This window comes from Magnolia sinica, chromosome 8, assembly GCF_029962835.1.
Source record: "Magnolia sinica isolate HGM2019 chromosome 8, MsV1, whole genome shotgun sequence".
In the NCBI taxonomy this organism is placed as follows: domain Eukaryota; kingdom Viridiplantae; phylum Streptophyta; class Magnoliopsida; order Magnoliales; family Magnoliaceae; genus Magnolia; species Magnolia sinica.
This window is the reverse complement of record NC_080580.1, coordinates 76639415-76663117: the sequence shown is the minus strand read 5'-3', so window position 1 is coordinate 76663117 and position 23703 is coordinate 76639415. Positions and strand designations below refer to the sequence as shown.

Genomic DNA, 23703 nt, shown 5'->3' with positions numbered 1-23703 from the left:
ACATACGGGCCACGTGTTCATGGTCCGAGCTGTCACATGACATGCACACGTGCAGGATCTAAACCGTCCAGTTGAAGTTCCATGATATGTCTGTGCAGATCTTCAAATATCACACCTATTAGATATTAAAGTAGGCCACAGTGGTGAGATCAATTCGAACCGTCAAGCTCTTTTATGCAGGATAGAAACGAACTAGGTTGATTTTTCGCTGGCACCCAAATACCCTTGGAGAATCAAGCATTTATATTCTTTTTTTTCTTTTTTTTTTTTAAAGTTATTGTTCCGAAAATCTTTTCTTAGGTATTCGGTTGATTAGGGCCTTTTTTTTTCTCGTGGGTGGGTCATATAACACAAGAGTCTTGACTGCCCCACACCAATTTCTAACGCAAATCTGGGAGGTGGATAGTGATTAAATTCCCCTCTTCTCTTGATGGGCCCATTGCTGATGAAAATGGGAGAAATTGCATCGTCAGAGGAATTCGTTTGGTGGGACCCGCTGTTGAGGGGGGACCGCAGCCCCCCTCACAGGTCTCTTGTGACCTTATCAACAGGTCAGATGACAAATAAACATCACTTTGGGCCCTTGGAAGGTTTCAACAGTCTACGATACTATTACCACCGTTTCCTTTCGCATGGTCCACCTGAGCTTTGGATATGCTTCAATTTTGGGCTCATGCCCCCCACAATGTGCTGGCAAAACGGATAGACGGCGTGGATAAAACACATACATCACAGTGGGCCCCACAGTCCTAACCTGGTGTTTGGGTCACCACACAATCTGGCATCCACCCTTTGCAGGCCACTGAGTTGATGAAATTACAGTCAAGATCATCACTTCAGTTCTACCCTTTTACACAATTGTCTTTCCACAGTGGGGCCCACAATTTAAAAGCCCTGCTTCTGCAGAGAAAAACTTTGATACTCTGGCCGTGTAGATGGATGATAAGCAAGGCATCTAGAAATTAAACTGTCCAAACTATGACTCCCTAGTTTAAATATATCATGAACCAAAAGCTATTATTTGACTATCAGATTATTGGATTGGTGGACATTTATTGGACGGTTAAAAGTGAAAGCACCCCATCATCCATTTCCAACAATCAAGTGCTCACGACTCGGAGGTTAGGATTGTTTAACCAATCTGATTTTGGACAGTGACTCAGCAACAGTGCGTCCCACAATTTAGTCAGATTAATATATGTTTTTGCATGTTAGGCTTGAGATTTTTTAGTACCTGCATATCAAGGGTCATACTCGGCCAGAGTATCTAATAACTCCCCTTACGCATAAACACAGCCTACCGAGTAAGACTACTCCCTTTTCTCCACACAATACCACAGGGGCCCATGGTTGAGTGAGATTGACACGATATGATCAGCACAGACAAACCATGTTCTAAACATCTCCTGGATGGAAAATCTCCACCCATGTATCAGCAGCCCCAAAATACATGTCTGGATAGCCAAGAAAAATGATGCAATTGTCCACATTCAAATTAAAGAAAAGCCTATGAATGGATGGAATTGCCAGGATCTTCTAATTGTCACATCCCCACCTGGGCCCACCAGACAAAAAGTTTAGATCGCTGTAGCATGAAATCAACTAGTTTATGGCAATGATCCATATATAATATCTCAAATGAGGAAAGTTAGCAATCAATGCCAGGCAAGTAGAGCATTTCATACAAAAGGAGAGATCTTCTAACAACTGAAATCTAAAAGCTCTTCTCAAACATGAAATCTACAATTACTGTCAATATACTCGTGAAAAAAGATTCAAACTTCAATGATCATTGCTTTGAAATTTCTACTGCATGATATTTTTTATTTTTTTTTTTGCTGTTTATTGTTGGGTCATTATTCATACTAGTGTACATGCATCAAATGCTAGAAGAGAGATAATGGCCAAAACTCAAATATACAAGAGTTCATGGATTCTCTTTTGCATACCCGCTTGTCTCCTCTGCAACCTTTGCCCACACATTTGATATCTTCTCCGCATAACCGACCTGTGAAGAAAGATACCATGAAATAGACTTTCGTTACTTCCAGCAGCAAAACCTCAAATGGAACTAGCCTGGCAGTGATCCAGCACTGGATTCCAATTATTCGGATCCATGTAATTTAGGTGTGGCAATCCAAACATGCCACATGGTCAAACTGGATATTGTTCAAATTTGCTCGTTTCAAATGGCAATCAAATAAACCAGAAATCTATTATCTTACCAAAATAATGATGATAATAATAATAGCAGCGAATGACAAATCTATTTGAATCAGGTATCCCATGATGCTAACTTCCAACCCCACTGCACATGCCAACATATCACATGGGGTTATGAAAAGCAGGCACATATCACTCCGGATCAACTTTTTCCAGAGAATATTCCCGTCAGACAAGAATGTAACACCTGCCCACACCATAATAAGGTCTCAATTGACCCTTGAATTATTCAAGCCACGCCAAAATTTTGAAGAAATGAGCTCACAACTCTGTCACTAAGGAGCAATTCAGAAAGGTGATCAGTGAATTCCTCATCCTCCCACCACATGAAGCAGATACTTTGGTAGAACAAGCTTCTTTTTTCCTCACATTATCTAAAGCCAGGGTCAGTGTTCGAAATATCAATATCGCGTTACGTATCGCATCCTTGGTATACAGATACGTATCGGTTATCGCACAGGATATATCGTTTGCATCGGGTAATTTATTGCACTTTTTGGGAAACATGGGGAAACATTGGGGAAATGGTTGAATTTTTCAATGAAACTTCAGGGATTATTAAAAAAGAACTTAATAAACATTTTTAAATCATAACATTTCAAAAAAGAAGTGCACATAATAGGTTTCCTTTGTATAGGATCCTAAGCTGTGTTGTATGACCAAACTAATGCAACTATATTCAAATTGAATGCATAACATTTAGAGTGTATGTGATGATCATTTCATCAAACAGTCTTAAATACTTTGAAATTAGTCTCAATTGACAAGGACTTAAAATTTCGAAAAAAATAATATTTTAATATTTTTTATTAATTTAAAATTAAAAAATGATTTTTATTTCCTAAAAATTGACAAGGACTTAACAAATCAGTAGATCAGCTCTCATACAAGCTTGATTTCATGTTTGGAATGCAACATTGCAAGCAATTTGGGAGAAATTGGAGAAATTTCGAATTTTCCCTATTTTTTTCCAAATTGGTCCACTTATACTCAAATTTCAAAATTAGAGTATGTGATAATCATTTCATCAAACACTCCAAAATACTTCGAAATTTGAAGAAAATTTTTGAGAAAAAAAAAATGGAGAACATGAAGAACAAATGGATATCGAAATCAAAGCTCCAACTCCATGATTTTTCATGTAAAACATGAAGAAACAATGGATTTGTAACCATTTGACACAGATTTAACATAATTTCAACAACCAAAAAAAGGGATCAAAAATTAAAAATGCTCACCAAAGGGATCGAAAATTAAAAATGCTCACCAGAGGGCTCGAAAATTAAAAATACTCACCAAATCGAACATGTGGGATATATCGGCACTACCTAATTTCTTCTGCATAGAGGTACCCAAACGACTTCTTCATCACGGATAGAAAAACCCCTCTCAATCAATATGTTGGGGTCGGTGGAAATTCCTGCTTATTTAGGAAATGATGTACTCAACTTATGTATCCCAATCCAAACGTCTTCCCATAAATGAATCCTCTTACCATTCCCAAGAGCATAGCCCACATTCTCCAAAACCTCTTCTTTCATAAGATCTACCGATTTCCATAATGAGGATCTATATAAAGAAGATGCTTTTATCCACCTACCCCCTTCTTCAACACCATATTTTCTACCAATTACTTCTCTCCACAAACTACCTTCCTCAACCCCGAACCTCCAAACCCATTTTCCTAATAAAGCCATGTTCATAACCTCCAAGTCGTGTACTCCTACACCTCTCTGGCTCGTTGGTTTACACACTTCTTCCCATTTAATCAAGTGGAAATTATGTTTGTCTGTCAAATCTCTCCAAAGGAAATCTCACCTGATTTTTTCTAGGTTTGCAATAACTGATTTCTGGCATTTGAATATTGACTTGTAGACACTGGAAGATTTGACATTGCCGACTTTATCAAGGTCAATTCTCCCCCCCCTCCAAAAGATAAAATTCTGCCTCTCCAAGATGATAGCTTTCTTTCAAATCTTTCAATCACTTTATCCCATAAATGTTTAGCTGGCTTCCCAATACACAAGGGGAAACCCAAATACAAGGATGGGAAGGAACCTGCCCTGCATCCAAAGCATGCTGTATATATATAGACACACACACACACACACACACACACACACGACACTGTTTTTCACTTCATTCTTCCTTTAGTTATCAGTAACTCTACTTTTGTACACGCGAAGCGGAACGGTGATACGGGGCGTAACGGCCTGTAACAGAGCAATTTTGCCAAAAAATATGAAAAAATATGGATTAAATCCAGAATATTTTAAGCATTCCAAATATGCATTCATTTATAAATTGGAACATGTTTATGGTGGTGTAACGGTCCACTCTTTGGTGAGAAGTTGTATCGGATTGTCTGATGAATTTATGAACCAGACAACCTGGATTTGATCATATATTTAATTTTCTAACTATCTACTATCAATGATAGATATATTAGAATGAATGTAAAATGAAAATATCTTACATCGGTGTTTGCAATTATTTTTGAGGAATTTCTCGAACATACCGGTGGTCCTGTGCAGTGTGGTGCACGTGACTGTGATAGTGTGATTCCTTTCTATGACCTAACATCCTCATATTAAAAAATAAAAAATAAAAAATTAGTAGTGTCTGATATACTCCCTGCAACTTGATTAAGGATTACTTGATTGGTTGTCGGGGGAGCTATTTTAAATACAAGTTCGGCAGTGTCAAGTGTGTGCATGGCTTCTTGCAATAATCTGTTGTGAGCTGTCTGCTGCAACAAATACTTACCTTAACACAAATATATACTCACAAGTCACCACCAAAATGAAAATCGCTTTTTGTGGTTGCTCGACCTCCACATCATCGTCATCGTCACCATCGGGCGGCTGTCCGATAGGTGTAGGTGCTACATATCCATAATATCCGGTGCCGAAGGAAATACTAGATCAACGAAACTAGAGGATGATCGATCCTCGACTAGGCAACGACTCGACCGGAATAAGGATATCTACCGTGCGTCGAATAGCCATCCGGTGCCCATACTCAGTTGAGAATCTTGAGATTGAGAGTGCGTCTGTGTGATGAGTAACTTGGATTTGGATCCGGATATCTATAATCATATGGATATTGATCGGAGGGCTACTCCAACATGAATGTGATGGAACAGGCTCAGTATAACCATCATAATTCAATTCACCATAAGAATATCCATCATAATAACCAAGACCATGAGCTTGCTGATGTTCCGAACCTCTCGGACCCGGTGCACCACTAGATGTACCCACCTCCTGCTGGCTGTATCGTGACTCGGTACACTCATAAGTCCGACCTCGTGTACCACCTCGTCGTTGTTCATCGACATCGTGATCTGTAGACGGCTGTATAGGGCACTGAGCAACACCAGAAGTGCCAGCACCAGGGGCAGGGGGGTCATCGTCTTCATCCGACACGGTCACGCTACCACTGCTCGTACTCTTTTGTTGATCTTGAGCCGTATTTGTACGTGGCATAAACGCTGCCCCTCTTACTGGGTCCAACACCTGCACGACTCTCTTGTTGCGCTCTGCATATTTTTGGGTCATAAATTTCAAATTCTTCAATATCCTATTCAATTTGTTTTTCCCTTGTTTCCAACAAAGGTAGAAGTGGGTCATAATCATCATAAATATTATCAAATTTTATTTTACAGTAGTCTCAGTCAGCAGTTGTAATGCTCCTATGATGTCGTCGCATTCTTAGTTTTATATTGTAGTGCATGAAGACAAGTCTATCTAATGTTCTAGACTCCAATCTATTCCTATTCTTTGAATGAATGAGCGCAAAACAACTCCAATTCCTTTCGCAGCTAGAGGAAGATGTTGTCTGGCTCAAAACTTTTACTGCAATTTTTTGGAGAGCCTTCGTACTCTCTCCGAAATTAATCCACCATTCGGCCGGTTGCAATCTATATACTGCATGCTGTGCAAGAGCATCTCCAAAGCTACCAAGGCGATTTCCAAATGTATCTAATTCATTTAATGCCTTTATTTGCAGATCTAAGTCAGGCTCTAATCTCTTTATCACATTTTTTAGCCCGACACGAACTTCATCATCTGCAACAAATGATTGGGCATATCTATACCTAGGATTTAGGTAGTAACCTGCTGCATGAAGATCGTGATGGAGTTGGTTTGTCCATCTCTTGTTGATCATCTTCCAATAAGTCTGCCAACTTCTACAATCACGTTGAATTGCAAGCTTTACCTTATCCATGACATCATATATGAAGCCCATGGTAGGTGCTTCATCGGATTCAACAAGACGGAGTACCCTCATTAGTGGCTCCATCACCTTTAGGATCGCCTTGACCTTCTTCCAATATTTGTTGTCCCGTATGGTGTTCACAACTTCGACCTATTCCCGATGTCTTCTTCCCATGTTTTGTGTTGAGCCATTCTCGGGAAGCGAACATCTCACTCAACTCTTCTCTATGTTGGAATAAACTCTCTAATGCTATAAAGTTTGTTGCGAATCTAGTCGCCGCAGCCTCAACAACTCTCGTCCTTTCGTAAACTTTCTCATTATTGCAACTATTTGATTATGGTTGTAAATAAACGTCGTCACTTCCCTTGCCCTTTCGACCATTTCCTTAACATTCTTCTTCTTCCCAATATCTTCCAATATAAGATCAATACAATGGGCGGCACATGTGACCAAAAAAGATGTTTTCTCTTATCCATCAACATATGTCCCGCAAGCTTATATGTTGCTTCATTATCTGTCACAATCCGCACTATATTCTCCTCTCCAATCTCGTCCACAACTTTATCCATTAGTCCATTAATATAAGTAGAATTTTTGTTGCCTCTGAGGCATCAATTGACTTGTGGTATATAGTTCCTAAGTGGCGGTACACTATGAAGTTGATCATGCTGCGTCTGGTTGGGCCAGTCCAACCATCACACATGATTGTGCATCCTCTGGCTTGCCATACAGGTTTAAAGGTAGCCACGTATGCTTTCACATCCGCATACTCTGCATCTGTCCATTTTCCCATAATCTCCTTAGCCGTGGGAGCTTTTATTCCTTCACCTGCTTCTGCTGCTGCATCAATTACCCGCCAATATGGTGAATTGGCTGCGATAGGAGGTATGTTGGCATGTATAAATAACTTTGCTGTTGCTCTACCTAATTTCTCAACGGAAGTTCTACTCCACATTTGTTTTATCTTCTTTTGTTTAGTTGATTCTTTCCTAAATAGGATTGGATCAATAGAGGGTCTCCTAGGCTCATTTACTTCTTCATCCAAACGTATAGGGGCATCATGTGAAGATGTCTGTCGTCGGCTCCCAAACATACGTCGTAACCCACCAAACCTACCCCCCCAACACCCACCCCCACCTGCAGAAGCAGTTGCACTTCCAGTCGCACTCCCACTCCCACTCCCCCACCCCCCCCCCGGTATCACGCCCGGACCCGTGCGGGCCAAACATGCGGCGACGTTCTTCCTCTTCACGAGCTAGACGCAAGCTCTCTCTCCTAGCTATAGTAAGTTCTCGATCTGAATCTTCGTCAGAATCAATAATATCTTCATCACGAATGCCCATATATTCAGGACCAAACACTTCCTGTCGAGCTGCATCCAAAATATCATCTTTCTTCTTTTGTACAGCAGCACGTTTACCCTTCGACTCATCCAGACTAGCTTGCATTAAAAGCATTATCTCTTTCGGTACTCTACTACATGGCGCAACTTGACCCTTTCGATGTGCCAAATGTTGTTTGAGACGGGTAATTCCACCAGTCACTAGTCTATCACAATACTTGCACTTAATTTGGTGCCTAGTACCACCAACCCTCTCACAATGTTGCCATCCAATATCATCACTAACTTGTTGTTGGCCAGATCCAGACATTTCTTTAGGCTTAGGTAGACACTAGATAATTAGATTTGAGTATGAGTGTATGACCTATGTTAATAAAGATGGTTTTATATTCTAACTAAACCCTAAGAAGCTCCAAGGCAAAACCTGTCCAATATAAGCAAATAAAAACATAAAGTCACTAATTCGAAAATAGAAAAAATTATAAAATGACACCCCAAATCTGTAAAATACACATTAACATGTTCTACTATGATTAACATATCACATGGCATGATTAAAATAGTAAAACAATCATTAAAAAATTATTTTTTAAATTTAAAAAAGAAGGGCCATAATTAATGCGTAAATAGAAAAAATATTAAAAAATTATAAAATGGCACCCCAAATCTGTAAAATGCACATTAACATATTCTACTATGATTAACACATCATATGGCATGATTAAAACAGTAATACAACCATTAAAAATTGATTTTTCGAATTTTTAAAAAAGGGACAAAATTCATGCGTAAATAGAAAAAAATATTTTAAAAATATAAAATGGGACCCCAAATCTGTAAAATGCACATTAACATGTTCTACTATGATTAACACATCATATGGAGTGATTAAAACAGCAAAACAATCATTAAAAATTGATTTTTCGAATTTTAAAAAAAAGGAGCAAAATTCATGCGTAAATAGAAAAAATATTTAAAAAATATAAAATGGGACCCCAAATCTGTAAAATGCACATTAACATGTTCTACTATGATTAACACATCATATGGAGTGATTAAAACAGCAAAAAAATCATTAAAAATTGATTTTTGAATTTTAAAAAAAGGGGCAAAATTCATGCGTAAATAGAAAAAAATATTTTAAAAATATAAAATGGGAACCCAAATCTGTAAAATGCAAATTAACATGATCTACTATGATTAACACATAAAATTGAGTGATTAAAACATCAAAACAAAAATAAAAAATTTATTTTTTGAATTTTAAAAAAAGGGGCAAAATTCATGCGTAAATAGAAAAAAATATTTTAAAAATATAAAATGGGTCCCCAAATCTGTAAAATGCACATTAACATGTTCTACTATGATTAACACATCATATGGAGTGATTAAAACAGCAAAACAATCATTAAAAATTGATTTTTTGAATTTTAAAAAAAGGGGCAAAATTCATGCGTAAATAGAAAAAATATTTAAAAATATAAAATGGGTCCCCAAATCTGTAAAATGCACATTAACATGTTCTACTATGATTAACACATCATATGGAGTGATTAAAACAGCAAAACAATCATTAAAAATTGATTTTTTGAATTTTAAAAAAAGGGGCAAAATTCATGCGTAAATAGAAAAAAATATTTAAAAAATATAAAATGGGCCCCCAAATCTGTAAAATGCATATTAACATGTTCTACTAGGATTAACACATCATAGGAGATAATTAAATCAGCACAACATATTCAAAAAAATATAAATACCTATTTTTGACAAATTTATGAAAAATGGCCCACCAAGCTTTGATTCAACAAAATCCGCCAATATAATGTGTTTTTTCCTCAAATATTCACCCAAGGTTGGTCGAAATTAGCAGTAGAAGGAGTGAGGAGGAGTTTGGAAGCAAGAAATTTGAAAAAAACATCAAAAACGGACCTTAAAATGCAAAAAAAAATGGCCGTTTTTCGACCGTTATGGCGCTGACCGTTACGGGTGACCGTTACGCCCGTAACGGCCGTTACGCCCGGATCGGGCCCGTATCGGCCGATACGGGTACAAAAACGGGAATCGGCCGTTTTAGCCCCGAATCGGGTAACGGTGTGTACCGTTACCGTTACGTATCGGCCGTAACGGCCGATACGCAACCGTTTTGGCATTTTCCCTGATATATATATATATATATATATATATATATATATATATATATATATATATATATAGAGAGAGAGAGAGAGAGAGAGAGAGACACGACACTGTTTTTCACTTCATTCTTCCTTGAGTTATCAGTAACTCTACTTTTGTACACGCGAAGCAGAACATGTACAAGACCAGAACTGGTCATCACGTAGGCCTACCTTGGATTGGCCATAACCCGAAAATCACACCAATTGGAAAATTCTTATAATTAGATTGAAGGTCTTTCAAGTAAAGAAAAATATTTGAAAGAAAAATATGTGGGTCATAAAAAGAAGTCAGTTAAATTCCACTAACTGTCACCATTCAAAAAAATCCACCAATTGTCCATCTTTTGGCAAACAATTCCTATCAGTTTTTTAAGACACGGACAAAGAGCCTTTCAACTAACAACCTCATTAGTCAAAGCAGCAGCTAAACAATTTGCCTCTTACCAACATGAGCAAGCAAAAGGCTTAGCCTAGAGGCAAGAGCACTAATTACATTAAACACAAAGCCCAGATCCTGCAGCTCATTTCCCACAATTTGCCAAGCCTATGACAGGTAAGAGTTGTTGACACAAAGTATTCACATATCTTTTGTTGTACAAATATGAGTTCATGAACACATTAGTTCAGGTGTCGGGTACATACACAGCGTCGAGACACGGGGAACCTGAAAAATCCAAAATATCCACACATCCATTCAGTTATATAATGATCCTTACAAATTTACTCTACAGATTTTAGTTCGTAAGTGGATAATATACCCAAAAAGTATTAAAAAATTAGAATTATAAAAACAGTCCATAAATACTGCCAGTATCTCAGAAGAAAGATATGTCTGACATGGGTGTCAGACCAAGCAATTTTCTGAAAATGGTGAGATATTGTCATAGTGTCCTCTGTGTTTGATCGATTAAATGTACTGCCTCCAATCATATTCCATGTGTGGTGATTCTAATGTTCTACGATAAGTAAATCAAACTCTAGACCAAAAGCAGAAGACTCTTTTAGTTGATCATCATTTTGCATTTCCTTGTATGTCTCAAGAAAACTGTTACAAAAAGGATATAAGACAAGATTCTCAAATATACAAGTTTCCTTGGCTTCTTTTTTTTTTTCAACCATAATGTACCAAAATTTCCAGCTTCTATACCTTAATACGAACTCATTAGGGAAAACCCGAGAGCCCAGGAAATATCTTGCTTGAATTTTGGAAGCAAAGGAGCATGCTTTATCACAGAAGTCACTTTATTAATATTATATGTTCCTTGAACATTTTAACTATCATAAATGGATATGAATTGGAAACAAATAATACCTGATTAACAACAAACCCTTTCAGCATGGTCAAGAAGTCATCATGTCTTTCCTGATCAAGCCTCTCAAGTTCATTCCTGTTGTTTTCCTGCAATTTATCATAACCAGGTAATATTGACCTCAAAATACAGAAGTAAAAAGTGGAATTACAAGATGTGTGAAAGGTACTCCAATATTAGGGAATAATCATCCTCTCAACTTTTGTTTAATGTAACAATGTATAGCCAAAAGTAGAAAAGATGGGAGTATTTATCAGTCAGAGGATGTAAGTGGTGCTCCCTATATTCGTAGTATGCACAAACAAAAATTTTAACAGGATTCAACCGGCTTCACTGCAACAAAACTAGAACATGATACATAATTTACCAGGAAAAAGACAAAAAACATGCATGCTCTCCTTCTAATCTTTATACTTAGAAAGTAAATGGTAGTGTGAAACCAGTCTGCAACAATAAGCATTACAGCTAAAAATGGTGAGTACCAAAAATAAATTCAGGTCTGCATCGTGGGTGGGACACTTCAAGTCTACAAGAGAAACACCTTATAGTCAAGATGTTCAGTCCAGCACTTAATTGCACATTGGGATTTAATAGCTGAAACATGCTGTTACCCCCCCCCCTAAGATAATAAATAAATAAATAAATAATTGTGTATTGACAAGAAGCCATATTTATAGACTTGACATAGGTCCCATGCTTAAATACCACTACAATTCCTGTTCGTTGTACAGTCTGAACTTCCTAAAGTGTAACAGAAGTAAACTTTGTACAGCTTTTTATTTGAGTACCACTACTATTCCTGTTCTGCATACAATCTGGAATTTCCAAGGGGCTGTTTGGGAATGTTGAAAACCTCGGAAATGAAACTGATTTTCCATGGAATCTACCTTTCCATTTCCAAGCAAAAAAAGTATTGGTGAACATGGTATGCCAAAACGGTTACGTAATGGTAATGGTGGGACACAGCTGTTACAGAAAAATGGCCCAAAACAGTCCCGTAACGGCCATAAAGTGGCCAAAACAGATTTTCTGAGAAAAGAAAAAAGCCCATAACGGCCGTTACAGCCCGTATCCTAACGGTAACAGTGGTGGTCATTACTGCCACCATTACCACTATGGAACACCTTACTGTGGAAATCAACTGTAAAGATTACAGCTTCCCTCAAATTATGTGGAAAATGTCTTTCAAAAAAGGTATTAGATCCCCATTTCCACGGTCATGAAAGAAACCTCTCGGCCCTCGCCATTCATTGACCTTTCAACATTCCCATGGAAATAAACCGTGCAAACCAAACAACATATCCTGGATTCATGTATGTGGCTTTACCTCTATCCATAGGATTCCGCTAGGTTTTCCATGTCCATGTTTTGGATTCTTCCCACCGAAAAGGCCTTGCAGCATAATAGAAACAAACAAAAACACTTCCATTACAGCTAAAACTCTAATAAACCATCCGCACAAGAGTTGTGTAGACAGCCATACATTGTGTATGCATGCTAGTTTAAAACACAACCATGGGCTGTATTTATTGCTATTTTATGTGCAGCCACGTGTACAAAATAATCAACTAGAGATTTTTGTCACACACGATTATTGAGAATATATGTATATTTTGTATCTTTTGTGTGTATGTACATACTTGAAGCCCAAGAACTAGAACCAGAAGAGGGACGATCGCTATCTATGAATGCAGATCTATCAGTAGCAATGGGCACAACAAAATACAAGACTGTAACTCTCTAAACAAGAGAATAGACAACATTAGAGCGTCCAAACTGTTCATCCGTTTGCACTGAAATTTTAGACCAAGAATCCTCACACCGAGAACTGTGACTTGGCTGGTCAGCACAATGAACAGATGAAAATATTAGAGCGTCCAAAAACATAAACGGGCCATTCATATGAGACGGGTGCCTCTGCTACCACATGTTGGTTTTGATGGTGATAAACGTAGCGGAATTAAAGTTTTCAAAAGTTTTAGATTTAAGGATTACCATCCATGATCAAACCATGCATCAAAAACAAAATACACACACAATAATGCATACCTGTGCACAGAAAAATCTGCCCATTTTTGCCATGGTCGATATCTCAACATTGAGAGCCTCTGCCATGCCTATTGTAAGCTTAGGAGGGTGGGGAGCTGCAACGAATCCTCTGGTAGGGGCCGTGGGCTAACCAAAGCCATCCAAGAGTGGACCACGCACCCTGGGCATGTGCACGTGTAGAGGAGATGGGGTGGAGACGCCCACTCTTCTCTCTTCTTCCACTCTCTATGCTCTCTCTAGCTTAGACGTCCAAGGGGGGTGGACGTCCAAGCCTTCTCTCTACGTTCTCCCTCCATCCTGCAATAGGATCTTATATAGGAGGATTTAAGGGGTTTAAAGAGAATACCATAATATGGTAGTTCACCACCCCCACAGGAATATAGTCAGGCCCGATGGTGGAGACAATCCATCATGACGCCAAGTTAGTCCCTTCGCACAAGAAGAGCATTAATCAAAGCAAAGGTAAGTCATGAGACCATAAAGGTCATGACCAAGGCATTGAGATCCATGGACCACATCTCCCCCAGTCAATGGGCGATGTGTCCATTCTTAAGGATGACTATGGACTCAAAGGAAAAAACCTCACAAACCCAAATATATAATAAACACATCCACATACAATACCTATGTCATGCAAATGAATGGGAGTCGATGCATAACCAGGACCAGAAATAATAAGGTAAAACATGAGCAACCCAAACATTGGTTTTCCAATCACAACCAAACAGATAAATCTACCTTTGGAACTTGCAGCAAGGTCATACAGCAAAGACAAGTTGAGGAGATTGGTGAATGACGGGACTATTCACGATGTTCAAAAAAAATTTATCTCTGCCTGTGAGGCTTGTTCGTATGGAAAGATTACTAGAATGACCTTTCCCATAAGGAATAAGAACAAAACTACTCAAGCCCTTGAAATAGTGCACACCGATGTATATGGCCCATTCAATGTAAAAGCGAAAGGTGCATATGAGCATTTGTCACTTTCATCGACAATTATTCCAAGTTCAGATATTTGTACTTGATACATAACAAATTGGACGTCTTTGACACATTCAAGAAATACAAGGCCTAAGTCGAAAAACAACGTGCTTTTTTTTTTGAAAGATGACGAAAAGCAACATGATAAAAGTATTAAAGTACTAAGATCGGACCAAGGTGAGGAATATCGCTCGAATGAGGTAGAAGAATTCTTAAACAAAGGGAGCATCATTCCTCAATGGACCACAACCCACGCTCATCAATATAACAAGATTGCCAAGAGGAGAAACCATACGTTAAATATGGTAAGATCCATGTTGAGTTTTGCTACACTTTACGTTTTCTTCTGCGGGTATGCCATAGGAAAAGCCATGTACTTGTTAAATAAGGTCTCAAGACACTTGAGGAGAGAGGCAATGAAGAATGTTCCCTTTAAATCTGCCATTGGGAGCTGATGTAGGACCGATGCATGAACACAAATATTGTGTGAGAACAATCCGCAAAATTAACTTAACTAATTATTTATATATATATATATATATATATATAATATTAATTATAAGGCAAAACTTGCTATCATCATCACAAATATCAAAATCCCAAGGTAAGATCATGCAAGATTCCAGCCTAAGTTAACAAGCATCATCCTACAGGGCCATTAAATAAGGGAAACTATGATCTAATGGATATAGGGACATCCAAGTAGCATAGGGTAAAGCCTATTTTAAACAAGAAAGCCTAATACTATCTAGGGTGAAATTAGGGTTTAGAGAAAATTGGGGAAAACTTGAGATTAGGATTAATAGGGTAATTGGGTAGAGGGGTTAAAAGGTTTAGGTACTAGGATAAAGGAATTAGGGTTTTAGATGAAAAGATTGTAAGGATTTAGACTTAATCAAATGATGTGTAGAATTAGGGTTTGGTGATTTGGGGAAATAGGAAAATTAGGAATTTATAGGTTTAGGGATAGGGTTAGGAAAAGGGAGAGTAGGGTTTTGATGCAAAGGTAATGGAAAACCAATGGGACGAGAGTGTCCATACGGCCAATCCTATGGATTCACACGTGTGTTCGTATGGTCACACGTGCAAGCTAGGTTGTGAGGGTTTGGGTCTTTGGGGTTTGGTTCGTCGATAAATGTAGAAGGATGAAGGATTGGAAGAATGGGGAAGGTTTGGTATGGAGAAAATCGAAGAACTTGAAGATACATCGATGGTTGGTGAAGGGATGATAATGAGAGTAATAAATAGAGACCTCACACCTCCATTAATGAAGATTAGCTTCACACCAATCTTCCTTCCAAATCACATGGAAATCACATTGAAATCACATAAAGATAGAAGAAGAAGAAGCAAGGAGCTTTTCTCTTCTTCTTTTTCTCAGAAAACCTAATGAAGAGAGGTCACACGCCCCTCCCCTCTTCTATAGCTTTAATAACTTTCAAAAATTACAAATTCAATTGTCTTATGAAATTTGATGAAAATGACCCTAGTCTAAAGAAAAATCAACTAAAATCACTCGTAATGTGTCCAAACATAAAGTAATCACAAACCAAATCCTAAAAGATGACAAAGTCTAAAAACTGATGAAGATGATCCATGATCAATGGCCCGATCATGTGATCCATGCGATCCAACGGCCCGATCATCACGTCCCTCGAATCCGACGGTCCAAACCACTCCCTAAAGCAGCTCTTGTGCATCTTTCCAGTGTGGGGTCTTCCAGATGCTCGCACATGCACATGGGGTCTTCACATGATCAAGGGTACTCGCCTAACCACAGGGAAATCGGTGCGGCCCGCCTCCTCCTCTGATACGTACATAAAGGTGTACATGAAGTGATGTCCTCATCAGGAGCCTTATGCATGTAATGCTGTGTACAAGGCCAAATATTGCATTCTCAATGGTAGTGGTGAGCTGATAAGCAATCATAGCTTGAATCATTGGATGGTTGTGAAACATATCTCTAAGTACATGAATAAGAACAAGGACATGATCTTGGTTTATGGGCATGGGAATCTATCTACAGTTGGTCACAACAATGAGACTTCAAGCATATCCAAATGTGAGGCGATCAACAAGTGGGTACACATCCTATATGGCGGGTGGAGTTGTCAATTGGCATAGCACTAAGCATAAGTGCATCGTAGGTTCTACGATGGAAGCAAAATCTAGTTGATAGTTGTTTGGATCAGAAAATTTGCCTCAGAGTGGAATGTTATTCCAGGAGTAGATAGGTCATTGCCTGTTTATTATGACAACACTAGAGCAGTTGCATGGTACAGGGAGCCTCCTTATCATAGCAAGGCTAAGCACATTGGTAGGAAATATCGTATTATGCGAAAGTATGTTAAGGACAAGATGTTGGAGAACGAGATGTCGATTTTCATCGAAAACAAAGAAGGACGAGGATGGGCAACGGTGCGTGTTATCTGAAGGGCGAAGAGAACACGCTTTTTCGACCGCAATGTTATGATTGATGGGCCCTCTCCTCGTTCCACCTGCTGGCCTATTGAGGTGTTGCGGGTATCATTGGCAAAAAATGTAGCGGATCTTTTCACCAAGGCTTTGTCGATTCGTCCTTTTAATGCTCACATTCTCAGTCCTCACCATTGCCAATGCATCTTTTAGCGAGAGACACTACCGCCCGTCAAGACCACTAGCAACAACACACCACCACCATCTCCGCCCATCAAAACCCCAAAGTGGAATCGCAAACCCCGATCAAGGCCGGTATTCGGTCCCTCAAAACCCCACCACCATCGCCGCCTGTCCAAACCCTTCTCTACGAAAGCACAACCAACACCCTGCCACAACCCCATCACCATCAAAACCCCTCTTAACGATGTTGATTCCAGTTACCCCAATTCCATTCCAATCGTCCTTGATCCCGGACACCCCGATTCTAGCACATCCTCTTCAAGGGCCTTCGGGAGTGGACCCATCTTCTCTATTTTCATCAGTCTCTCTCGACAATTCCAGTCGCGATACCCCTTTTGCCCATATCTATACACAAGCAACGCCTCCGACGAACGAGCAAATTCAAAGAAGAAGACAAAAGCCCTGCCCATAACAAGCACAGATATGAAGCATGATTTGAAAACTTACCTTCAGCAAATAACCTCAATTAAACTCAAAAGGATGTCAAATTTTCTCCTTTGGCCACGATCTATCAAGCTCTTCTTGAAATCCAACATGATGCTTAAACACTTGACAGATGATAGTCCTTTTGGGGGGACAGCGTCATATCTTTAGTGGAGTGAGGATGATGCCCAAGTCATAAATTGGTTATATGTGAGTATGGATGAGACAGTGTATACCACTGTAATGTGTCATGGAACTGCAAAAGAAGTATGAGAGAATTTACAACAGTTAAACTTGACAAAGAAAAATACACAACGCCTTTATGACATCTTTCAGGAGATTTGTACAATGAGACAGGGAACGAATCTTTATAAGCATTATGCCCAGCTCAAAGGGTAATCTAATAAGTGGATTATCAAATATCCGTACACTAGTTATATTGCCTAATAGAGACGGTATAAAGTATAAACAGGAGCTTGGTGTGTCTTTACTCCTTGCTACCTTGCGCTTATGTTGCATCCTCTGACTCCACCCCTTGAGTGATTAACTCAGGGAAATATGACAGGTACATCTTATTACCTTTCCCAGATATCTTACCATCTCATTCCTCTATTACCCTTATCAATGGATCCTTATTTGGTCCAAGGTAAGGGTGCTGCAAGCCCTAGTTCCAATTTATCCTTACCCTCAATTTTTTATGTCCCCAACTTGCCTCTTAACATGATATCTATAAGCAAATTAACAAAGCACCTAAATTGTTCAATGACATTTTATCATTCTCATTGTTTATTTCAGGACCTACAAACAAGGAGCATAATTAGTGTGGGTCATGAATCATGTGGACTTTAGTACTTTGATCTTAGGATCTTTGGAGCCACAATTCATGCTCGTCCATCACCTCTACAATGGCATAGTTGATTAAGTCATCCTTCTTTGGCATCCTTAAAACTTATAGTTCCTTCTTTGTCTTCACTTAGTTCAATTAATTGTGAGGCGTGTCAATTAGCCAAACACCGCCGTTCTACTTTTATTCCAAGATATGAGATTAGATGTTCTGTTCCTTTTTATTTGGTGCATTTTGATGTGTAGAATCCCATTCATATCCCAAGTCTAAATGATTTTCGGTATTTTATTATCGTTATTGATGATTACTCATAGATGACTTGGGTGTATGTGATGAAAGATCATTATGAGGTTTTTGACATTTTTCGAATGTTTCATAGTGAGATTCAAAACCAATATATCAATGTTTCGGTTAGATAATGCAATAGAGTATCTATTCACATCCTTTCAAGCATACTTGGCTTCACCAAGGATTTATACCAGACTCCATGTGCCTACGCCCTGCAGTAGAATGGGGTAGCTAAAAGAAAGAACCAACACCTATTGGAGGTGGCTAGATCTCTTCTTGCCCATATGCGTGCTCCTAATGGTTCTAGGGGCATGCTATTCTCATGGCATGACACCTCATTAATCGATTGCCCTTTGTAGAATTAAACAGTAAAAGCCCTTTTTTTGTCCTGTTTCATGATTTAGCACCTTTCCCGTTACCTGCTTGTGTATTTAGGTGTACTTCCTTTGTCCATGAATTTGGACCTCAAAGTGATAAATTTGATGCTCGAGTAGTCAAGCATGTGTTTCTTGGATATTCTAGAAAGGGATATTGATGTTACAATCCTATTGCTTGTCATCTATATGTTAGTGCCGATGTTACGTTTTTTTAGGATGCTCTCTACTTCACCACTTTTGTTGATGAGAGAGAATTACCCTCCATGGACATTTTGCCAGCAGTTCCTAGCCCAATGGTTGATATTTTAGGACCTACTAACCCCTACGGGGGAAGTAGTTGGTCCTCCCGATTCTGACACCCCTCAGCCTTCTCCTTCACCTATGGGTCCATTCTCCACTCATGTTGACTTTGAGTTACCGATTACATTTAGAAAAGGCATTCAATCTTGCACCCTACATCCTCCTAAATTTAATTTTATTTCTTATCATCAATTGAGTCAGTTTTCATGCTTATGCTATGTCCCTGTCACATGTATCCATGCCCACAAATTACCATATGCAGCAATACATCCTAGTTGGTGTAAAGTCATGAAAGATGAGATAGTTGCTATGTATAAAACTCATGTGGGAGCTAGTTGCTTTGCCAGCCGAAAAGGGGGCAGTGTCAATGGGTTTATACTATCAAGTATCACCCAAATGGTTCCATTAAGCGATTGAAAGCCCGTCTGGTAGTAAGGGGTACAAGCGGATTAGGAACTTGACTATGAGGAGACGTTTTCTCCTGTGGCTGAATTAAACTCCATTTGAGTGTTAATTTCCATTGTAGCCAACCAGGACTGGCCACTTTATTAGTTGGATGTCAAGAATGCATTTCATCATGGGGACTTGGGTAAGGAAGTCTACATGGAGCAACCTCACAGATTTGTTGCTCAGGGGGAGACTGGGAAAGTATGCAAACTTCATAAAACAATTTATGGCTTAAAACAATCTCCAATGGCGTGGTTTGACAAATACAGTAAGGTGTTGCTTTCTAATGGCTTCTATCAAAGTAAGGTTTGATCACTTAGTCTTCATGAAACACAATAATAAGGGTATTGATAGTATTGGTTGTATATGTTGATGATATCATCATTGCATGGGAGTAACACATTGGCATCACAAAGATTAAGAAGTATCTCCATAAGCATTTTCAAACTTAGGATTTGGGGTTGCTTCAATACTTCTTAGGGATTGAGTTCGTCAAATCAAAGTCCATGATTAATCTTTCCCAACAGAAGTATGTTCTTTTGATTTGCTAAAGGAAACCGGCATGCTCGGGTGTAGACTAGCTAATACACCTATTGTGACTAGTAAGAAGCTATTGCTAGATGATCAGAGAGCTGTTTCGTGACCCAAGCATACATATAAGGAGGGTTGGAAAGCTGATATATCTTATAATCGCCCAAACAAATATTGCATTTGCTGTCAACATTGTGAGTAGATATATGCACCAACCGATGGTTCCTCATTGGGAGGCAGTTTGAGATTCTCAGATGTCTGAAGAAAACACATAGCCAAGGGATCATATATTGAGCTAATGGTTATCTTCAGATACAGGCATTTGCTAATGCTTATTAGGAAGGTTCCATCACAAATAGGCAATCAACTTCAGGATATTGTACTTTTGTTGGTGGGAATTTGGTCACTTGGAAGAGTAAGAAGTAAAATGCGGTGTCTCATGCTCGTTCGATGAGCTGGCAAAGACAATGCAGTGTGTGTGTGTGTGCGCGCGTGCGTGTGTGATCCGGGGTTCAATCCCTAATAGTGTTACCTTTCAAAAAAAAAAAAGACAAATAAGCAAAATGTGGTGACCTTTTCCAGCGTAAAGGCCGAGTACAGAGCCATGGGCCATGCCATTTGTGAGCTTTTATGGCTCAAGTTCTTATTACAAGAAATTCAATTGTTTGCAGGTGATCCTATAATGCTCTATTGCAGCAATCAAGCAGCAATCCGCATTGCAAATAATCCAAAGTTCCATGACAGACCTAAGCACATATAAGTTTACTGCCATTTCATCCGAGAGAAGATTGCTTCTAAGGAGATTACCACAGCCTATATCCAGTCCAAGTTACAAATTGCAGATATTCTCGCTAAGGCCTTGCCATATGCATGGTTCTCTTTACTTGGTTCCAAGCTAGGTGTGACCGATATCTACGTGTCAGCTTGAGGGGGAGTGTTAGAATCAGTATCATGTTTTAGGTTGTCCTATGGATTACAATATGCTTCATAATTATTTTATTCATATAAATAAAAAGAATGGAGAAATACCTCACAAAAGTGTATGTACGAGCCATGTATGTTCCCCTTGTATGGATCTTTGGTTACTTACATTGGCGGGATTGCTTGCAAGTTTCTAGACCGGAAGACCCATTATGTCTACACTAGAATGATAATTGCGGTCTGCAGTAGCTCCATCATATCCTTAGACCTAAGGATGTGTGTAAGGATGTGGACCGAGATAGATTGACTATTTACACTTTAGCTCGCTTTACGAGGCTACAGCATGGCTACTAAAAGTGGGTAATGTTAGATGTCAAGGACCACATGATCCAACATTGGATCCACATGGTCTACCTGGGACAATTATTAATGAGTTGATCTTATGGTTTGAACCAACCGTTAGGTGTTTAAAAGGCTGGCGAGCGCTTCTATGATTTTTGATTGGCTAATCGACATTTTTCAACCGTCACGGGATTGGGTGAACGACTTCAATCGTGGGTTTGCTCCCCACAAACACGAGTTTGATTCCCCTCCTCGTGAATTACCTGATGCACATGGTTGGCAGGTGATTGCGTGCAACCGCAGGGAATAGTCCCCCCTTCGCCGGGGGGGGGGGGGGGGTGGTCCTCTCATTAATTTTTTTTTTTTTTTTTTAAAAAGACGCTTTTCAACCATTAAAATGAGTTTTACCCATTGATTTGTTTTCAATCAGACCTAATGGAGATTTAACAATTAAAATTTGATGATCCAAACCTTGGGGTGGCATCAGATTCACATGAGGTTGGATACGCGGATAGTGAAAGAAATTTGATAGTTGGGGGGGCATGAATTAGGAAGGTAAGCAGGCTTCCTTCATAATAAGGAACACGGAAGTCCTATGAGGTGATGGACTGCCATATTATGGTGCTCCCCTCAAACCCTTAAATCCTCTTATATAAGAGCCTATTGCAGGAGGGAGGGAGAGTGTAGAGAGAAATCCTGAACGTTCACCCCCCTTGGACATCCAAGCTAGAGAGAGCATATAGAGTAGAAGACGAGAGAAGGAGAGAGAGAAGAATGGGTGTCCCCACCTCATCTCCTCCACACGTACACACACCTAGGGCCTATGGCACACTCTTGAACAGCTCTAGTCAGCCCTTGCCCATACCAGAAGATCTAACGTGGCTTCTCACCCTCCTAAACCTACAACAGATCTGGATGGAGGCTTTGTACGTTGAGAAATCGACGACCAAAAAAATGGACAGATTTTTCTACGCATAAGTATGCATTATGAGATGTGTATTTTGTGTTTTTGAAACATGTTCTGATCATAGATGGCAATCCTCAAATCTAAAACTCATAATCACTTTTGAAAACTTTTAAATCCAATCCATTGTGTTTATCAGTATCAAAACCAACAACAGTTCCCTAAATGTATCCCTCAGTAGTTTCCCTCAGTTACTAATAGCTAGAATTCTTTCTCCTACTGTTCTCTTCTAGGACAGTCAACCTACCATTCATCTCACTCATCTGCTTACCAAATTGTCTAATTTTGTCAACTATTTTATGCTCTCATAACATCACTATGATTCCCCCTACCATATTGGGACTGTAACTATGAGAGAACCCAGTTGTGGCCATAAACCATTGAATTCGCTAGGGATGGGTTATGCACTTAGGCCAATAAAAGGCAATTTTCTGATTGAGGGATAGGGGACTATTGGTTGAATTTGAGATCTAAGGGCCGGCTTTTGGAATTTAGGGGTTGTAAGAGGGTTTGGATAATGCAAACTGATGGAATAGTTGAATAAAAAGGTGAGAGAGATTGCGGTTGAGAGGTACATGGTTGGAAAGGGATTGCAAGGATAAAGGCTCTGGGTTTATATGGCCTATGATTAAGTATTAGGATTTGTTTAGGGGCAGAAGATCAGGTCGAATGTGGACTCTTTAGTGTGCATGAGGTATAGAAGCTACATATGAAATAAGGTTTAGGTTCAGCTTGCATTTTACGGTATAGAGTTGGATGGCTAGCTTGGATGCATCATGGACTAAAATTTGTTAATGACAGGTGACGAAGGGGGTAGGATAGGAAGAAAAGTAAACAGTAAATTTTGAGCAAACTCTGATGGTAGCTCAAATGGTAACTTGGGACCGGCCCAAAGGGCACAGCTGTTTAGAGTTTAAAGATAGGATGGGAATCAGTAAGCCAGCTTTCTCCAGGCCGATTGGCTTCAGTCACCATGCAAGCTGCTTCCATTACATCCACCAAGGCTTGTTCTATTCTACCACATGTCTATGCTCTAAGAAATTCTTGAAAATTGAAATCTTCAAACCTTGGAGGGTACTTCTTGCTTTTGCATCGTTTGAATCCTCGATATCCCCAGTGACCAGACGTGGCAAGATTTGATTGGCCCACATGTCACTATCAAAGCTGGGGATCACGCAAGTACATACTTGACCAAACAATTTTCAAACATGCCTTGTGTGGGCCCCATCTCTGACAGAGTCACGTGGCCCAATCAAATCCTTCCGCGTCCGGTCACCTTTGATATCCCTAGTGTTTCGGTCTCCA

The 23703-nt window shown here is 39.3% G+C and overlaps 1 protein-coding gene across 2 annotated transcripts in view; it reads right to left on the bottom strand.

The window, feature by feature from the left end:
• Nucleotides 1-1764: 1764 nt before the first annotated feature.
• LOC131253457 (sorting nexin 2B-like) overlaps nt 1765-23703 on the bottom strand; it is a 30531-nt gene continuing 8592 nt past the window's right edge. The window contains exons 4-6 of one of the 2 annotated variants that reach the window (XM_058254448.1): nt 11276-11362; nt 10606-10627; nt 1765-2008 (exon numbers count right to left, since the gene is read on the bottom strand). In XM_058254448.1, the coding sequence (XP_058110431.1) occupies nt 1887-2008; nt 10606-10627; nt 11276-11362 (231 nt within the window). In that variant the 3' untranslated portion in view covers nt 1765-1886. The remainder of the gene's footprint in view (nt 2009-10605; nt 10628-11275; nt 11363-23703) is intronic. The other variant, XM_058254449.1, reaches the window with a different exon arrangement.